The sequence below is a fragment of the Terrapene carolina genome, unplaced genomic scaffold (assembly GCF_002925995.2).
Source record: "Terrapene carolina triunguis isolate 2854851 unplaced genomic scaffold, T_m_triunguis-2.0 Scaffold130, whole genome shotgun sequence".
NCBI classification, from domain to species: Eukaryota; Metazoa; Chordata; order Testudines; family Emydidae; genus Terrapene; species Terrapene triunguis.
Window position 1 is genome coordinate 31,938,648 of NW_020664481.1, and position 17,847 is coordinate 31,956,494.

Here is a 17,847-nt window from a genome sequence, read left to right on the forward strand (position 1 = left end):
ACAGATAAGGCACAAGAGATTAATTTAACAAAACAAACACTGCTATCATTGGATTGCCATGCAGCTATTATACAAGTTTAGTCTTTACCCAAAATATTCAATTATCCTCAAGAAATTGATGAGGGGGTATTAGAAAAACCTCAAGAGAAATTTAGGTTCAGGAAAGTGAACTGCTCCACAATTTTCCCCCTGTGGTCCTAACTCATTCAATATGTGTTTGCTGATGTTTTTGTACTGACCAATTCGCGCACAGAAAAGCATTTTTGGCTATAGCTAGCAGAGCTGTTTTATTTCCACACTCCTCCCTCCGTCCCAAATTAATAGGGGTGAATTTAAGCACCCATGAAGGGTGCTGGATTAACGATCCCGTGGAATGAAGTTCTCTGTTGTAAAATTATCATGCAGGTATTACAGGACTGAAAGGGTTGCAGCACTTGACTCAGACTCAGGAGACCTGGGTTCAATTCCTGAGAGTGTCACAGACATCCTGTGTGACCTTGGGCAACTACGTAGCCTTGTCTCTTGCTTTTTTGCCTATCTTGTCCATTTAAAAATGTAAGATCTTTGGGAGAGGGACTGCCTCACAATACATGCATGTACAGTGCCTAGGCACCATCGAGCCTCAATTTCAGTTGAGGACTCTAGGCACTAGTTTGTAGTGCAAATAAATAAAATAAAAATATATAATTATTCTAAAAACTAATTCTCTTCATTAATCAATGCTCACTCTGTAAAAACAAGCTTCAAACTAATCAAATATGTAAACACCATTTCCTCTTCTTTACAAGTGCAGGCTTTGAGCCCCCATACTGTCATTCATTGCTTTTTTCTCCTTCTCTTTTCAGTCCGGTGGGGTTTCCAGGAATACCCCAGAGAAGTACTTTTTCTTAAGCTTACCTGTTGCAAGGATGAAGGCCTAAATTCTTCTCTCAGTTACACCAGTACAGACCCAGAGCAACTCCTGTGATATCAGTGATGCTACAACTTCAGATTTTCAATGGAATAACAGAACAGAATTTGGATCATAAACTATTCCTTCTAAAGCAATCTTCTAGTGGGTGACATCTGGACCTGACAGACAGCCTAAGTTATCTAATGCATAATTTTCTTTTTTCCAGCATTTTACTCTAAAGCTTAAGAACAAGCAGATGGACATCATACCAAAAGGACTAAAGGTAAAAAATCCATTACAATCTATATATTCAGGTGTCATTCCACAAATGTACTTTTTTCCTTTCAAACTCACACAATTACTATTCCATCTTGCAAACACACATATGCTTAACTTTAAGCATGTGAGTAGTTCTGCTGTCTTAAAGTTAAGCACGCGTGTAAACATTCGCAGGATCAGGGCCTTAGACATTTCTCAAAAGGTTATGGTTCAATTAACTTCAATGGGAGTATGTTCATATGAGTAAGGGTTGGTTGCAGGATCAGGCCTCAGGTTACAATATTTTTAAAGGCTGGACATGAACATCTGATAGCAGAAATTGGCTCAGAATCAATAAAGTATTTCAATTTGTTTTACAATTATTCGTTTAAGGATATTATGGGCTTGGTATCATGCTTTATATAACACCCCAACACATTTTTTGATTTTGATGTCATGCAAGAAAGTATTGATAAAATGAAACATTAAATGACAAATAGTTTGTTCCCACAACCAACTTTTTTGACAGCATCTGGACAACTTGGCCTATATAAGGGGGGGGGGGAACCCCAAGAGATTTGGGAAGCAAACCAAGCATTACATTTTTCTAAGATTCCTTAAGTATATTAACCACAGTGCAACTTTATTTAAAACTTACAAGGGCCTGCAGCTATACCACCTTGGGATTTACTCTCATCAGACTGAATGAGCCAGCTCCCCAGCACAGTGTTTAAGGAGGCCCTGTGCTGCTTGCAGTGCTGGTTTTTTGGGACGGGATATAAAACAGAAGCCCTCACCACTTTTTGCAAGCAAAGGATGTTAGCCCAAGTGTTCCAATTTCCCATACACACTACAAAAACAACCATGTTTGTGACCCAAACATTTAACAACCAGATTAAGAAAACCACGTTTTTAGCCCTTTCTTGGAGTCTCATGGAGGCTTACCACCACCTCAGAAATGTAGCCCCTTACAGATATATTTTACAAGAGTGTTTGGCAACAGTATGTTTTTTTGACACAGAAAATTCAATTAGTAGTTTAAAATAATTTGCTAGGTGACAATAGTAATGATGGTGCACTGCGTACTCATTAAAAGTATCATTAATTAAGTAAAACCAGATTGCATCATTACCATACCAAAAAACCCAAACTCGGGCTAGGAGCAAAAGTTCAAACATAATATAGTAAGGACTTTATTATACAATTGCCAATGTTCCTACTAATGTTCAAATATAATACTCTTCTCAAAAGAGCATGTATTATTTTGTTTAACTGATGTTAAGGAAATGTATGTTCACTTGACAACCTGAATGAAAAATCAAAACAAAAATACAGATAATATATATTTTTAAATTGATGACATATGCTTCAGAAAATACAGCTGGGTATAAATACATTAATAGTACAAAATAAACCCCATATTTTAAAGATGAGTGCACCATTCTGTAAATGACTAGATTAGCAAAGATTAACTTAAGTCCCACCTGCCCTCTAGACTCCTTTCCATTATTCTCTGTTTGCCTGCTGCCACTTTAGACCCCACAAACACAAAGACAACCGTTCACAGCTCAGTGCTTTTGGGTCTGCGCCAAATAGTGTGTCAACCAAAAATACTAGCATTTCACTCTGTTTTGAAGCATATAGCTTGCAAGTACTTTTCTAGCTGGCAGGAGTTGCAAGTCCAGCACTAATTTTACACTGTAAATAACTCCCTTACTGCATTACTTCAACTTTCTAATACAACTCTTTTTTTGTTCTGCAAACTAACAGTAAATAATTCATAATATCAGAAGTTATGTTATTAAGCTAGCTTTTAACTGTTTCATTAGAAACTGTGATAATCAGGGTCTAGACACCCCAAGGGAGGACAGAAGGTTTAATCCCCCCAGAAATAAGCAGTTAAACCAACTGATAGCATACTGTGTTATTTAACTCTAAGAATACATTGAGTAAAATCTTTTATGAATGTCTGTAAATGCAATGAACTTACTAGTCATTATGAGATATGTATACAGGTTATGGTTGTGAAGGTGTGTGCGCATATATAGAAAATTGTAACTGTAAAGTCTGAGGTTATGTTTATTTTCTATGTAACTTACATATGTTTGCTCTCCCCCTACTATTTCATCTTTGAATCTGTGGTTTTTCTATTAAATAAACTTTTTATTTTTATCCCAAGCAGGTCTCTGGTGTGAAAACTGTATGGAGTGTGAATGCCAAAGGGAGCTGATAACTGGGGGTGGGGTGGGGTGGGGGTGTTTCACGCCTTCTGGGGTGATGAACCAGAGGGGAACGATCTGAGTATCCTGGAGTTAAAAACTCAGGGAGGACGTATTTGGTGAGACCTGGTATTGGAGGGGATGTTGGTGTCACCCTGCAAAGAGTAACTAGGCTAGTGAGAGCCAGCGTTAGCCCTTTTGCTTGTGGGAAGGCTTTTGGTGTCAGGGAACTGAATCATAGCTGCACAGCACAAAGGCCCCCAAAGTTACAGGGCAACTAATGACAGAATCCCTTATTGATCTGGGTGGATCCCAAAACATCACCAAAGCCTTGAAAAATAATTAAACATTTTTCATTTATCCAGCAATTACATGACTCCTTTTACACACATGAAAATGAGTTATATATGACAATCTTTCAATTTAATGAAATTTTAAAAATATGCTGTATGTAAACACAAGACAATATTCTACTTCAAAAAAGTTTTTGAACCGGAACAAAGTTAAGGTAGACAAGATACTTTGCTTCTGATTACCTGTATCTCTATTTTAACTCTGTTAGTGTAGATAGGTATGTACATGAAAGCTCTCCTTCAGTGTAAGATGAAGCAGATGGTAGACTATGTAGTTAGGGGTAAAGTCACTGATAGTATAAGCCAGCAGTGAATTTGGCCTATAATCACTTTTCTGACATTACATATTATTTCTGTGGAAATTCTTATGACCTCACAAGAACACAGGAAATGGCAAGTTGAAAAAGAACAAGTATTGGATAAGGACAAAATATAGAAAGGAAAATTACACAGAAATATCATGTAACAGTTTTATAATTGGTAAAGTCCCTTTATATGTTCCTTTCTAATTAATGGTATATTTCTACAGGAAGAAGTCTGAAAGCTTACTGAACTGCATATTACTAACCTGATTTTTTCCTGTTTTTCTGGTCTCAGAAAAGTCTCCATTTTCAATATGGAGTGGTCACCTGAAAATGTATAGTGCATGAAAAAACCCTTGGCATATAATATCTGTATATGTCTTGCCCTTAACCTCTTAAGTTCTCCACTATTCATAATGTTCATGGTTTTTGATGATTGGCATAAAGGTTACTGAAGGTTTTTCCACAATACGAGCTTGCTAGGAGCCTTGAAAGGTACTCAGCACTAGGCAATCTAAACAGTGTAGTGTATCTTAAGGTCCTTCTAGTGTAGAGAGGTGGACACTAAAAAATAGACAATTATTTGTCTCACAAAACATATATGGAAAAAGCAATATGCTTTGAAGTGTAAAGATACTGAAACTAATACTCCCATAGCCAATCTAAACAGAAAAACAATCTCTAAAGTATATTCTACATCCTAACAGTAAAAGACAGAATGCATTTTATAATTCACATTTAAGAGAAGCATGTTCATTAGCATGCATATGTATTCTCTGCTGCAAAGAAAAAACGGTTACTCACCGTCTCGTAAGTGCTGTTCTTCGCGATGTGTTGCTCATATCTATTCCAATTAGGCGTGTGCGGGCCACGGGCACAGTTGTCGGAAAGCTTTTCCCCTAGCAGCACCCGTCGGGTCAGCTGTGGAGCCCCCTGGAGTGGCGCCTCCATGGCGCTCAATAGATCACCCTGCCGATATTGGCGTTCAATATATGACCTGTGCATGCGGCGTGCACACACCTAATTGGAATCGATATGAGCAACCACTTGAAGAAGAATGACAGAATTCTGAGGACATACCATGCTTTTGACTCAGTATTGAATAAAAAAATATGTGTGGGGTTATTAGTGGTATTTCTTATCCAAGGGATATTAATTCAGAAGCGAAAATAAATGGTGAGAAGACATGAAAACTCTTAAAAACCCTATGAATGAGCACCTGATTTTAATATTTACTACTGTATAGCGATATTTTAAGGAGGATGCATTTTTATTAGAGGGGCAGTGTGGTTTAGTGAATAAAGCAGTTGGGTAGGAATCAAGATACCCGAGTTCTATTCCCAACTCTGCCACTGGCCTGCTAGCTGACCTCGAACAAGTCATTTCACATTTCTGTGCCTCAGTTTTCCATTTGTAAAATGAGGATAATGGTACTTACCTCCTCTATAAATAAACTTTGAGATCTACTGATGAAAATTGTTATACAGGAGCAAGGTATTATTATGTGTGGCATAAACTATTATGCTACTTAGGAATCTAGGAAGAAAGCAAAAGTTCTTGCTCCAGAGAACAGAAAAGTAGCAAAGAAATAAAGCCACAAGGCATGTCGTAAAGCCCACTGAAGGTCTACTTTTTACAATGCTTTTCTACCATATCCCTATTGGAAAGATGCCATTCAACACAGACACAAAATGCCTGCTCTCAAACCTTCATCATCCTGTCCCACTGCATAGACACAACCAAACTGTATTTCTACTTCCTCTCACAAAGGGATGTTGAAGTAAAGAATATAAAACAATTTAAAATAAAACAAAAAGGGAGGACACAGTCGGAACAAAATATTAAAGACTTTACAGGGGTTGGTGTCACCCTCTAGTCCATTTTGAGAGGAAAAATTGTCACAATGCCAGTGGCTGGCAATAGCTGCATCAACATCACCAGTGCCAATGGAAAACTCCGTAGTAAAAAAAAGCCTGGAAATTAGGTAAAAGTTCAAGCAGTTTGAGTTAATCATATGTTTCAACTACTTTAAGAGTAGTATTCTCTCCTCTTCTATCCCGAGCCTGCATTCCCTGCAGAATGGTTTCTCCTGTGCAATTTGCTCTGACAACTTCCACCACCATGATTTGACTAAACGCTTAGAAAAAAGCAAAGAAGTTTTAAGAACCAAAAGAAATTAAAAAAAAAAAATACCCTGCTGATAATACTTGACAGGCTTGTACGGTCTTATCTGAGTAAATGGCTTGCCAAAATAAAGGTTGCTCTCTCCCTCTTCCATTGCTCAGCCTCAATATATTCTAGTCTAGATAAACTCTGTTTTCGGTAGCAAAGCAGATGGGCAGGCATTGAAGTTTTTAAAATAGCGGAAAAAGCATTGATAGTACTGTTCATATTAACACTGAAATGCTTTAAAACGGATTTGTTTTCCTTTCTCAAATAAAACAGATATGATAATCACAGACTGTTTTAGGTTCCCAGCTATTCCACAGCTACAACTTGTACCTTGTATAACTTCCATCTGTGGTTATTGCTTTTGGTCCTAATTAGTCTATCTGCTATCACAAATGACAAACAAAAAGTTGGCTAAGAAAGATGTTTGGAGAAAAACGGACTCTTAGCAAGATGTCAGGTAGTAGATAAGCACATGACTGACGGCAAGTTATTATTAATTTCCAAAGTCTGAGAAAAATGCTAGCAAATAATAGTGTAGTGAGAGCAAATTTATAGACAAATCGTTTCCAAACTCTCACCAATTCTCTTATCAAGTATTTGTATATTCATCTCTAAAATTATCAGGGTTTACTACAGAGAAGAATGCTGAGACAATGACTGTATACATCACTTGGAAAGTCAAGTTTACTGACTCAAATCTGATTTATTTTCATATTCTTCATGCTATTTTTCCATGACAGACCAGTTCACACATTTTTAAAAATAAAATAAAAAGGGTTCTACCAGGCATGAATAATGGGCAAGGTTACCAGAAAAAAAAAATTAACATACATACATTATATATATTTATATTTTATCTGTTGTAGTATTTCCTAAATAAAAACAGCAGGATTTGGCTTAGAAATGTGGTAGTTTTCCAGGTGTTATATAGCAGGGGTTTTGCATCTCAAGAATAACGTGTGAGTGTGAGTGAGAGTGTGTGTGAGTGTGTGTGAGATACACACACACACACACACACGTTATTCTTGAGATGCAAAACCCCTGCTATACAACACCTGGAAAACTACCACATTTCTAAGCCAAATCCTGCTGTTCTTATTTAGGAAATACTACCACAGATAACAGTGTTTTGCCTGAAGGAAGACCGCAAGATTTGACCCATATATGATATCTTTACAATGTGGCAGAGCTCTACTAGGACACAGGTTTAGAGTACTGCACATTTCTCTCATGATCTACGGAGAGCTGACTTTAGCTCTGCCACAAGTGAAAGTCTAGCTCATTAACCTACTGCACCTGCTTAACACTCAGAACATTTTATACCAGTAAAACAAATGTAATTATCAGTATTTAATTGGATTTGGTGAACTTCTGCTATGCAAATGAAACAGCAGAGTGAGGAGACCCAATTTGTGTTAAAAGTTTGTCATTTACTATTCCAACACAGTAACAAGATACTACTGCAGCAGTATGATGCTAACTACCCCGAACGTCTGTGCATTTTAGTACAGCGATAACTTTTCACAAAGAAGCAGAGTCCTGTGCCACAGGACTCTTTGCTGCTTTTATAGATCCAGACTAACACGGCTACCCCTCTGATACTTTTCACAAAGAGACATTACAACTGATTGTTAACAGGTTAGTGGGTTACTGGGAACAATAAATCACTATTTTCTGTATAAATCGAAAATAACTATAGACTTGATAAAGCTGAAAGAAGTTACTAAAGCTCTGAGAGACCAATATTGAGTACTACTATACGCCTAGATCAAATAAAAAGAATCCCAGTACTTACAAAATGCAGAACAATTTTATTTGCACACTAAAAAGAGTTGGTCTCTGAGGGGGAAAAAAATCCTTCACTTCCTCCAGACATCTAACTTAACAAAATGTCAAATACAAACTCTTGATCACTGAAGTGTCACTTCCTAGGGTTAGAAGGACACTGTTTCAATGTTCTGGGTATAGAGATGGAACAATAAAGAAAAAACTTCACAAAAATTAGAACCAGGCCATAGTTCAATCTTTGGTTAAAAAGTTTACTTTCCATGAAGAGCAAAAAGGGATTTGTAAAAGTTGGTTTACATTAACAACCTGATTTGAGTGATTGAAAACCATATACAAATTTAATCACAGATATTGGAGATGAAAAAGGCCTATTTCATGACCCAGTTAATCTTCCTAGCAGGGTGGAATTGTGCCCTACAACACATGTTCCAGGGCCTGATTCACCACGATTTCACTCCCGTTTTCAAAGGTGTTATTCCATTGAAAAATATTATAAAACAATGCAGTTACAGAGACATAAAACTCTAGAGTAAGACAGTGATGAATCAGGCCCCGAATACTGGAGGCACTTCTCAAACAAACATACCACCATGAATCTACTTTCTGATAAAGTACAGAAAAGGAACACAAACCTTCTTCAGTCACTTCAGAGCGATCTGGCTTTGTCTCCTTGTGGTGTCCTTCTGCCACTTTCACAGCCACTGCTCTGCAAATAGCTCCAAATTTCCGATCCAAAGAGCGGACTCCTGCCTCTCTAGTGTATCTACCACAAAGAAAATATTTTACTCTGGATTTAAGTCTATAAGCAGAGTATCATCAATGCTTGTTTCACTTACCAACACATCAACTCCCCCACCTACAAATCCTATTGCTCTATAGATACATTTTCAATGGTAGTTTTTCCTTTGTTTCTAGTTTATACATTTTTCTGAAGATGCTGGAACATCCCTAATCTGAGCAGGGAAAGGGAGAAAGGAGCACCTGTGTCTGACACCTACTCATAAAATCTGCAGCAGTACTGTGGAAGAGAGCAGAGGAACACACAGCGGACCCGTGACCAACTCTTGATCCAAGAGACCAGGAGCAGTTTCAGGGAAGGCAGGGAGAAAAATATTTTCTCTCAAGTAAGGAATACACAGCTGGGGAAGAAATGGGAAGAGCATTTCCCTCAAACAGGAACTTCGAGCAGAAGAGAAAACTTACCTTTCAAAGGGTGAAGATGGGGGATGGAGGTGCAAGGGCCCTCACTAGGTATGTTATTGACCACTGTCTACGGTGCTCCAGGCTGCTGCCCTCTGCAAGACTTACCCTGCACTTCCTACCTGGCATTCTTTTGATCTGCCACTCAGAGGAAGGAGAGAGGATCATCCTCTCCAGTCCCTGTCATGGCCTCTCTCCTCTTTCTGAAGTGTGAAGTGGATAGTGTAGCCTGCTGCCTTCGCTACCATTTATGCAGGCCAATGTGGAGTGATCTTCTGAATCACTCCACCCTTGTGCAAAATTTTCATCTCCAGAAGTATGTGTAAGTTTTTGCGTACCTCTAAACACAGGGACTGTGATCATCCCTCATCCTTGAGGTGGGAGGTAGGTTCCTTGTACCATCCCATCCCACCTGTGTTGCTGGTCCTAGTGCAGGTGCAATTTTAATATCCAAAACAAATCAAGAAATTCAAAGTTATGTAGCCCACAGCAACCCCCTAACTTAATCCCCTTGAGGATATAATGTTCTATTCTGTATTACTTTCCACTGTTAATTTTATTACCTTAATATATATCTGATGCATCTTGCATCAGTGGTGTTAAAAAATAGTGGGAAATTATGTACGTGACTTTTTAATGTTTAAACTTTTTTTATTTTTGTGTGTGTAAACCATCTTTCTACATGGGGGGGAGGGATAGCTCAGTGGTTTGAGCATTGGCCTGCTAAACCCAGGGTTGTGAGTTCAATCCTTGAGGGGGCCACCTAGGGGTCTGGGGCAAAATCAGTACTTGGTCCTGCTAGTGAAGGCAGGGGGCTGGACTCGATGACCTTTCAACGTCCCTTCCAGTTCTAGGAGATAGGATATCTCCATTAATTTATTTATTTAAACATGCAACAGGTAGTGGATTAAGACAGTGGTTCTTTACAGGTGACGTTGACAAGGATTTTCCAATCTAGGCATAAATAAATCTTCCATTAAACAAAAAGCAACAGGTGATCTGCTAGAACAATTATGTATATTGTGACTCTACGACAACAGAACCACTGGAATATTCTATGCCATTAACTATTCAGTTTACAAAGGAATCCCTTCCTCACTAATCTTGTGGAAATGCTTTATGGTGTCACATTAAAAATGTTCTATTAATGTACCACAAGAAAAGTAATCTAGAGCCTAAAAGTAGCGAACAGCACATTTACCTGGTGATGATGTCCAGGGTAGTTACTTGTGGAATCTGAATCTGCTGAGGAGTCAACCCATGCTGTTCTAGCTGTTTAGGGATCAAGTGTCTATGTGCAATTTCTATCTTCTCTTCTTGTGTATATCCTTCAAAAGAAAGCATTTCATTCATCTTCTTACCTATACTGTACCAGGACGTCAAACTTCTTACTAAATTAAATGTAAAACTGAGAAAATTTAACAAAGTAAGGAGTTAGTTTACTGAATTATATTCAAATCACTCTCAATCTCAAATAATCTCAGGAGTCCATTAGCTCCAACAGGTGAATTGCTTGCCCAACTAGACAGTTGTTTTAAATTCCAAAATTCCAAAGCATACCCTGTAAAAATTGCTGATTTTTGCTTAGATCAGGTCTTGGATTGAGAGACTCCAAAGATTTGGTTTCTGCGATGCCAGATGGTATGAACAATCAATGAAAGCAGAAAATGCTTCTGAAGTACGTTATGGGGAAATTTCACATCTGTCCATATACTCTATAGTTACTCTGTTGACAATATGGGAACAATCAATTATTTATTTACTATGATCATCCAGGGCATAATTTTGAAAAAAGCCTCTAATTTCACAGGCGCAGTCAATTATGGGTGTAACTATGTTTGCACAGTATGTTTATGGAATGATATGTTATATACAACAAACATAACTGAATCAGACATCTATCTGATTTTTGGTTACAAGTAGCTCTTACACATTCAAGTTTGGTAGATGGATACCAGAATTATATCCATTTAAACCCCCAAGATTTCAGATGCAAAATCAGATCCCAATTCTGCAAACATGCATGTGTGAGAGTTGATTCACCCAAACAATTCTACTGGGATTTATATGAGTAAAGTTATGCACATATGAATTTGTGGATTGAGGTCTTAGAGAGTAAACAGACTCTTTTGAAAATTTGTTCTGTATGCCATGTAAAACGCATCAGAATGTAAAATGTAACAAAAATAAAACCACCAAGAGATTCCTCTCCCCACAAGAATTAGGGGGCACTCAAGAGGACCTTTTTCTGTGTAGATCAGTGTACATTTCAATGTAGTATCTAGCTGTACACAGCCACAAATCTGTGACCAGCTAGAATTTAATGGATGTCATTATGATCCCTGTTGTGACCATTCAACAGGGATAGAACTCCAATCTTCCTGCTGCAAAGCAAAAGCTCTCTCTTCAAGATCTTGTGAAGAAACTATTAACTGACAGCAGAATAGGACAGATATACATCAATCCATTCATTCAAGTTCTTCACAGACTGTACAGTACTGCATCTGTCACAAACTATGTCACATGCTTAGGCCTAGATTTTCAAAAGTGAAACACTGAACATCCCCCACACTGAAAATCAGGACTTCTGACACTGTCTCAAGATGGACACCCAAAAATAGAGGCAATCAAATTAATTAGTTGCTGTAGAAAGTCTTGGCAACAGATTCTAATTTTCTGTGGTGCTAGCCTTATGAGAGTACACTTTTTTTTGAAGGGAAAAAGCAATCATTTTAATCAAAGCACTTAAGTGTTACCTGGAACTTGAATGACCTCCATTCTGTCCAACAGAGCTGGTGGGATGGTAGCAGTAGTGTTGGCTGTGGCTATAAAAAGGACTTGGGATAGGTCAAAGGCTACATTTAAGTAGTGATCAGTGAAGCTATGATTTTGTTCTGGATCCAAGACCTTAAAAAGAGTGAACACAAAAATAATGCAATTGCTCCCTTTCAAAAAAACAAAACACCACCACATATATGCTTTTATTTAGCTATCTCCTATTTGCTATTCGTACTGAAAGCATGCTTTCCCATTGGATGTCAGTGTCAGATTTGCCTGAGTAAGGCATGCAGTAACAGGCCCTAAATGTAATTCCTGGTCTCTGACATTCTGTTCATCTGTTTTAGTTATTTACTAGTAGATTCTATACTGCATGGAAAAAATTGCAATAGAAATCCCTTAATGAAACTTGTGTTTAATTTAGAGTATTGACAGTAGACAAACACCACAAACTACTGAAAGGTGAACTCTGTACAGTACAGACTGTGTATTATGATTGCCAAAGCCTTCTAAACTCATCCAGTTTACTTCAGCTCAGTTCCACTGGAGTTGCTAGAAGCATTTCAAAATTAACGTATTTAAAATCTCTTATATTAGAGCTTTTATTTGCATTACTCTTCATATTCCTGTATGGTCAACCCTGCCTTTTTAAAATGGTTATATAATCCTCAACCATTTTCTTAAAGTTTATGCTGATTCTGCCTGCAGGCTTCATATTACACAATGCCAGCAACAGCATCAAGCGTTCCAGTGAACATGGCTCTGGTGAGGCCACTGACACCAGAAATTAAGAACTGCCTTCAGTCTTCAAGTTAGTATTCCCTCTCATGAGACTGCACATATTACGCAAATCACTGTAATCCACCTAATACCACAGGCAAGGGATTACCTTTCAAGTTATACTCTGAAGTAGTGAAGGGTTCCACATATTGTTATTCAGAGTATTTATAGTGTCTGAAGTATTTATACAGGTAGAACAAAGACTCCTCTTAAAGATCTCTGCTTGCAGAGAAGACCTCCCTCAAGAAACGTAACAAAATATAGACTCTTTTTTCAGTGTTTTTAAAGAAATGAAGACATCTTGATTACTCCACATCTATCACTCAGCCTAAATATAGAGGAACACTGCAGCAAAGTCCTTTTTTCCTAAAGAAATTCACTATCAAGTTAAAGTTCACTGTATCAGGAATTGTCATCTGCACTGAACTTTCACACTATAAACTGACTGACTACTTCTGAATTAATTTCAAGTGGGATCCTCTCCATTTCAAAACTCTTAACCTAGAGTTCAGCTTTAAAGAATGTACCATTTGCTTATGGCAAAAAGCTTGAGACTGCTCTAGTTTTTTCCTAATATGCCAATATTAAAAACTTGGAAATTCAAATTTAATCTTCCACATTATATTTAAATAAACAAAAATTCCACACATTCAAACGTGTGCAAATGCAAAATTAAAATCATCCAAAGAATATTAACTTAACTCGTTATGTGGTCAGCCTTCCATCTTCTCTTCTTCCTTTTATAACAACTTTGTCAATTTATTTTCCGATTAATCAATTTTTGGTTTGGGCTTTTTCCCCCTCTAAACAAGTTTCAAAATGTGCTCAGGTTATGGCCAGGACATCCTAAATTTTGCAACCCCCCTGACACAGTAACCATATTGCCATTAGCCTTCCAGCTTCCTGCATTTTTTTTCCCCCGAAGAGTTTTAAGAAGGCTTCAATTGTAGGTATGGACATCAAATTTTCAGACACTATTTGAACAGTTTATCAGTGGGCTACCAAAAAAAGCAAAAAGCACTGGTTTCGTAGCTGGTTTCATAAATCTTTCCTGTGACAGATATGGCACTCTCTTTAAATATCCTGGACAAACCTTATCAAATTAAGTCATATCTTACTGTAGTAAGTGAATGCATCACTGTGGGCCAGGGATTGTATGTAATTCCATGGCTGGGTGGAGGTGTAATTACACAAATTCATTCAGTCTGTAAAATCTCTGAAGGGGCACCACCATTTGGAGAGACTTGCATATAGTGGTTCAAACTGGATACCCTAGAGACCAGCAGACAATGAAAGCACTTTTGGATAAATAACCTGGGTTTAAATTATCAAGAGCCTTTGCTCCGATCTAGCAAACAGACAGGACCTTCTGTCAATGGGGGGGGCCCCAATCCATAGGGAAAGATTGGAAGGACTGACACCAACCAGAGCCATTGTGGAGATGTTTTCTCTATAATGCTTTTACCTTAAGAATAAATATGCTTGCTTAGAAAGAGCTGTGTGGTAACTTAACTGTAGGTAACTACACTGTTTATAGCCTCTGAGACAAAAAGTAGAGCAAGCCTGTTTCGGCAGTCTGACTTGCAGGGAATTCACAATGTAGGCAGGGAACTGTGCAACCTGGAAACACCTCAGCCAGAATGGAGAGAGCCTTGTGTCTTCATGCAAGAGAGGTCATGGCTGGGGAGCTAGAAGCCTGAGAGCAGGTGCCCTGAATGGACCATGGCGGGGAATACAAGCGCTGTTGTCCTGAACTCTGATATCTCCAAAATGAAGTTTCAATCTTCATTATCAAACAAACTTCTGCTCTTTCCACTAAGTGCCAAAATTTCATGATCTTGGCCAAATAAATTTCTATTCTAGGACAGAAAGACACACTAGCTCCAAGTCTTATGACATCTGTGTCTTCTGCAGCTTATGGAATTTTTTGAATAACTAAGTAAAACTGCTTTCAATATGCTACTTGTCTGTTAAGGAATTGTTAAAATCAGATGGACCATAAAAAAAGATCACTGTCTGGCACCAGCACTGGATGTTTTACGAATAAGGCATTGGGACCAAGTTCTCTGTTGGTATAAATGGGAAACAATGCTGACATCAATGGCATTTTGCCCATTTGCACTAGAAAATATTTTGGCCTTCTATGTTTTATGGTCACTGATGACATGAACTTGTGTAATGACCAGGTAAGATTGTCTCAGTTTGTGATCATGCTCAGGGTGGTGCTCTGATGTAAAGTTAAGGCTGTTTGGATAAACTCAACAATACATTTGTACTTTTTGAAGAATTTGGGGGCTGTAAAGTAGAATTTTTACTTTTCTTACAAAGTTGTTTGGCTGAAGTAAGGGACAGATTCTTTCAGCCTTAACTTTAGGTTAATAATGGTTTTCCCCAGGGAATTTCCATAGATTTTCAAAAAAATGTTTAAGAATTACTCTCTGCATAGACTTCCTGTACTGTTTTCAAGCCATTTAGAGACTGTGATGATCCTTGCAAACTAACCAGGGGCTGTGGCAGAGCACAGATCATGCCCCCTCTCCTCCTGTGGTGTTCCATAAGGGAGAGGCTCCCCTCACCCGTAAATATATGTTTCCCCAATTCAGATTTTATAACATATGTGGAAGTGGCTGGTAATAGCTAGCTACCTATTTACGCATCAAGGCCCTCAACATTTTTAATGTAACACTCCAGAGTAGAAAAATTATGCCAGCTTCAGAGAAAGTCTTTATAAAGCTTTTGTATTACATATTCTTCCACACAGAAATTTCAAACATATTAAGTTCTATAGACAATGAAAGTTAATTTAACAGAAATTCACTAACTTGTATATCCCCATTACCAGAGTCCCATAGGCCTTTTTTGTAAAATGGAAAATATTGATGGATGACCATGAATTCTAATGACTAAGCCTTGTATTGGCACCATACGTCCCCTCTGTTGGTAGCATGGAAGGAAGCAAAAACCACGTAAGTCCTGTGGAAGCAGTGCAAGGGATCTACATGAATGGTACGGGCAAATAACGACGAAAAGTACTCTACTATATTTTACTTCTCCAAATATCTGTCACCAAAGCACTCTTCACAAACCAGCAATGTTTCTATTGCAGGGCAGCCCAGATTCCAAGGTAAATGGATATTAGTTAATGCTGCTCAAAACAGCATTAACTTCCTCTCTGCATTGTGTGATCCTCCATCAGAGGGGTCACAGAGAACAGCCACAGCCCAGGTTAACAGAAGTTGATACAATAAAAGATATCACCTCACCCACCTCGTCTCTCTCATACCCGGGGACCAACACTGCTAAATTAAAATGGAAGTTCCACACCAATTCTCGGCTAATCAAAATTAGCATTAGCGCAGAAAGCACCAACAGAATGTCACTTATGTTCAAGTGGGCAATTGGAGAACTATTTGAGAGCAAAAGACAATTAACTTCTTGCTGGTGTAAGGCTCATTTCTAAATGCTAATATTGGGATGTTCAGAAATTCTAGACTACCAGCACCTACAGAAAATATGTTATTGTACATTCAATGTTCTCAATAAGCTTTACATGCACACGATTAAGATACAATAAGCATGAGCTGCACTCCTTATTTCGGCCTAATTACAATTAAAGGGCATTCTCAACTGGAAACCAAAGGAATTTAAAAAATAACGAGCTAGCAGTACTTTAAGGTGATGTATCCATCTGAGTCCTCCTGACAGTTTCTATGGTTCTACAACAGTAGTCCCCAAACTGTGGGGTGCACCCCCCCTAGGGGACTCAGAGGAATGCCTCTGAGGGGAGGCATGTGGCAGGCCCAGGCCAGCCACGCTCTGTCCCCAGCCCTGGCCTCAGCCCTGCTCCAGTCCCAACCGCAACTCCCCTCCCGGCTTCAGCTCCCAGACACGGCCCCTGGCGCCAGCTTAGCGTTGCAGGTGCCCAGTTTTCAATCAGAAATTCAGGTCAGAATGGGGACTGGCAATTTCCAGTCAACACTGCTGACCGGACACTAAAAGTCCGGTTACCCGCAGTAACCGGCCTTTGCTACTGGGAGGCGGGAAGAGCAACAGCTGCTGGAGGAGCCTGGAGAAGCACTCAAGGATGGCTCTGGCAAGAGAGGTACTGGTGGCTCCCCCATCCTGCCCCGAGTGTGGCTCTCCCCCCCACCCCCGTCCTGCCTCAGTCACCCCCTCCCCCCAGAGCGCAGTTTGCCCTCCCGCATCCTGCCCCAGTCACCTCCCTCACCCCCATCCTGCCCCTCTCACTCCCCACCCCCTCCCCACGCCGCTCACCTCCCCACCTGGTTTCCGGGGGGCGCAGACCAGGTAAGGGGGAGACATGATTGAAAAAGTTTGGGGACTGCTGTTGTATAAACATATTTTTTTATTATTCAAAGTGCTTTTCTTTCCCTTGTTGCTGTGTGAAAAATCTGCACAAACAGTAGGCATCCCTCCTATAGGAAAAAGGGTGAAACTGTTTCAAATACACAAACTACATAAACAAACTATTTTCTCTGATCTCTTTCAGTTAGTTACTTTAGAGGTTACTCATCACAAAAGCAGGTAAATAGTTTTGCAGACAGAAGTTTGATTTTTAAGTCAACAGTGGTCCTTCAAATTTCAGTGGTATTTTTGCCTAACTAAAGAATGAAGGAGCAAGGCTTACAAAATGAACATGAAAAGTCTGGAAAATGTATCCATTTAACCAATACCACATGTACTAAAGGTTTACATAGTGTATGTGGTTCTGTTCCAAAGGCTTTTAGTACTCCTAAAGTTGTATGTGTTTGGTCTTACCAAAGGCTCATTTACTATCCTAGGTATGATTTTGGTTTGACTGAAAAACACTAAGCCAGCAAGCTCATTGATCTGACATCATCATGTATACTGAGAGCATATATTCAGATGACCTGAAATCAGCCTCTTTTGAATTTTGTGACTGCAAAAATGCATGTGAACCCCCACAATTTATATGTACGAGCAGGCATTTGCACACCAAATTCAGGTAACGTGATCTGTATGCTTTAAAACAGGCACACATATTTCTGTAAAAATGTGGCTCACAGTATGTAAATTAGGTACAGTACAGAAATGTCATTGCCATGTAGTGAGTAACTCTGACA

The 17,847-nt window shown here is 38.8% G+C and overlaps 1 protein-coding gene across 1 annotated transcript in view; it reads right to left on the reverse strand.

Moving 5' to 3' along the window:
• The window catches only part of LONP2 (lon peptidase 2, peroxisomal), an 86,172-nt gene that overhangs the window by 26,860 nt on the left and 41,465 nt on the right, over positions 1-17,847 (reverse strand). Inside the window, exons 9-11 of the mRNA XM_026652628.2 lie at positions 11,941-12,091; positions 10,386-10,512; positions 8,617-8,747 (exon numbers count right to left, since the gene is read on the reverse strand). Coding sequence (XP_026508413.1) covers positions 8,617-8,747; positions 10,386-10,512; positions 11,941-12,091 — 409 coding nt within the window. The remainder of the gene's footprint in view (positions 1-8,616; positions 8,748-10,385; positions 10,513-11,940; positions 12,092-17,847) is intronic.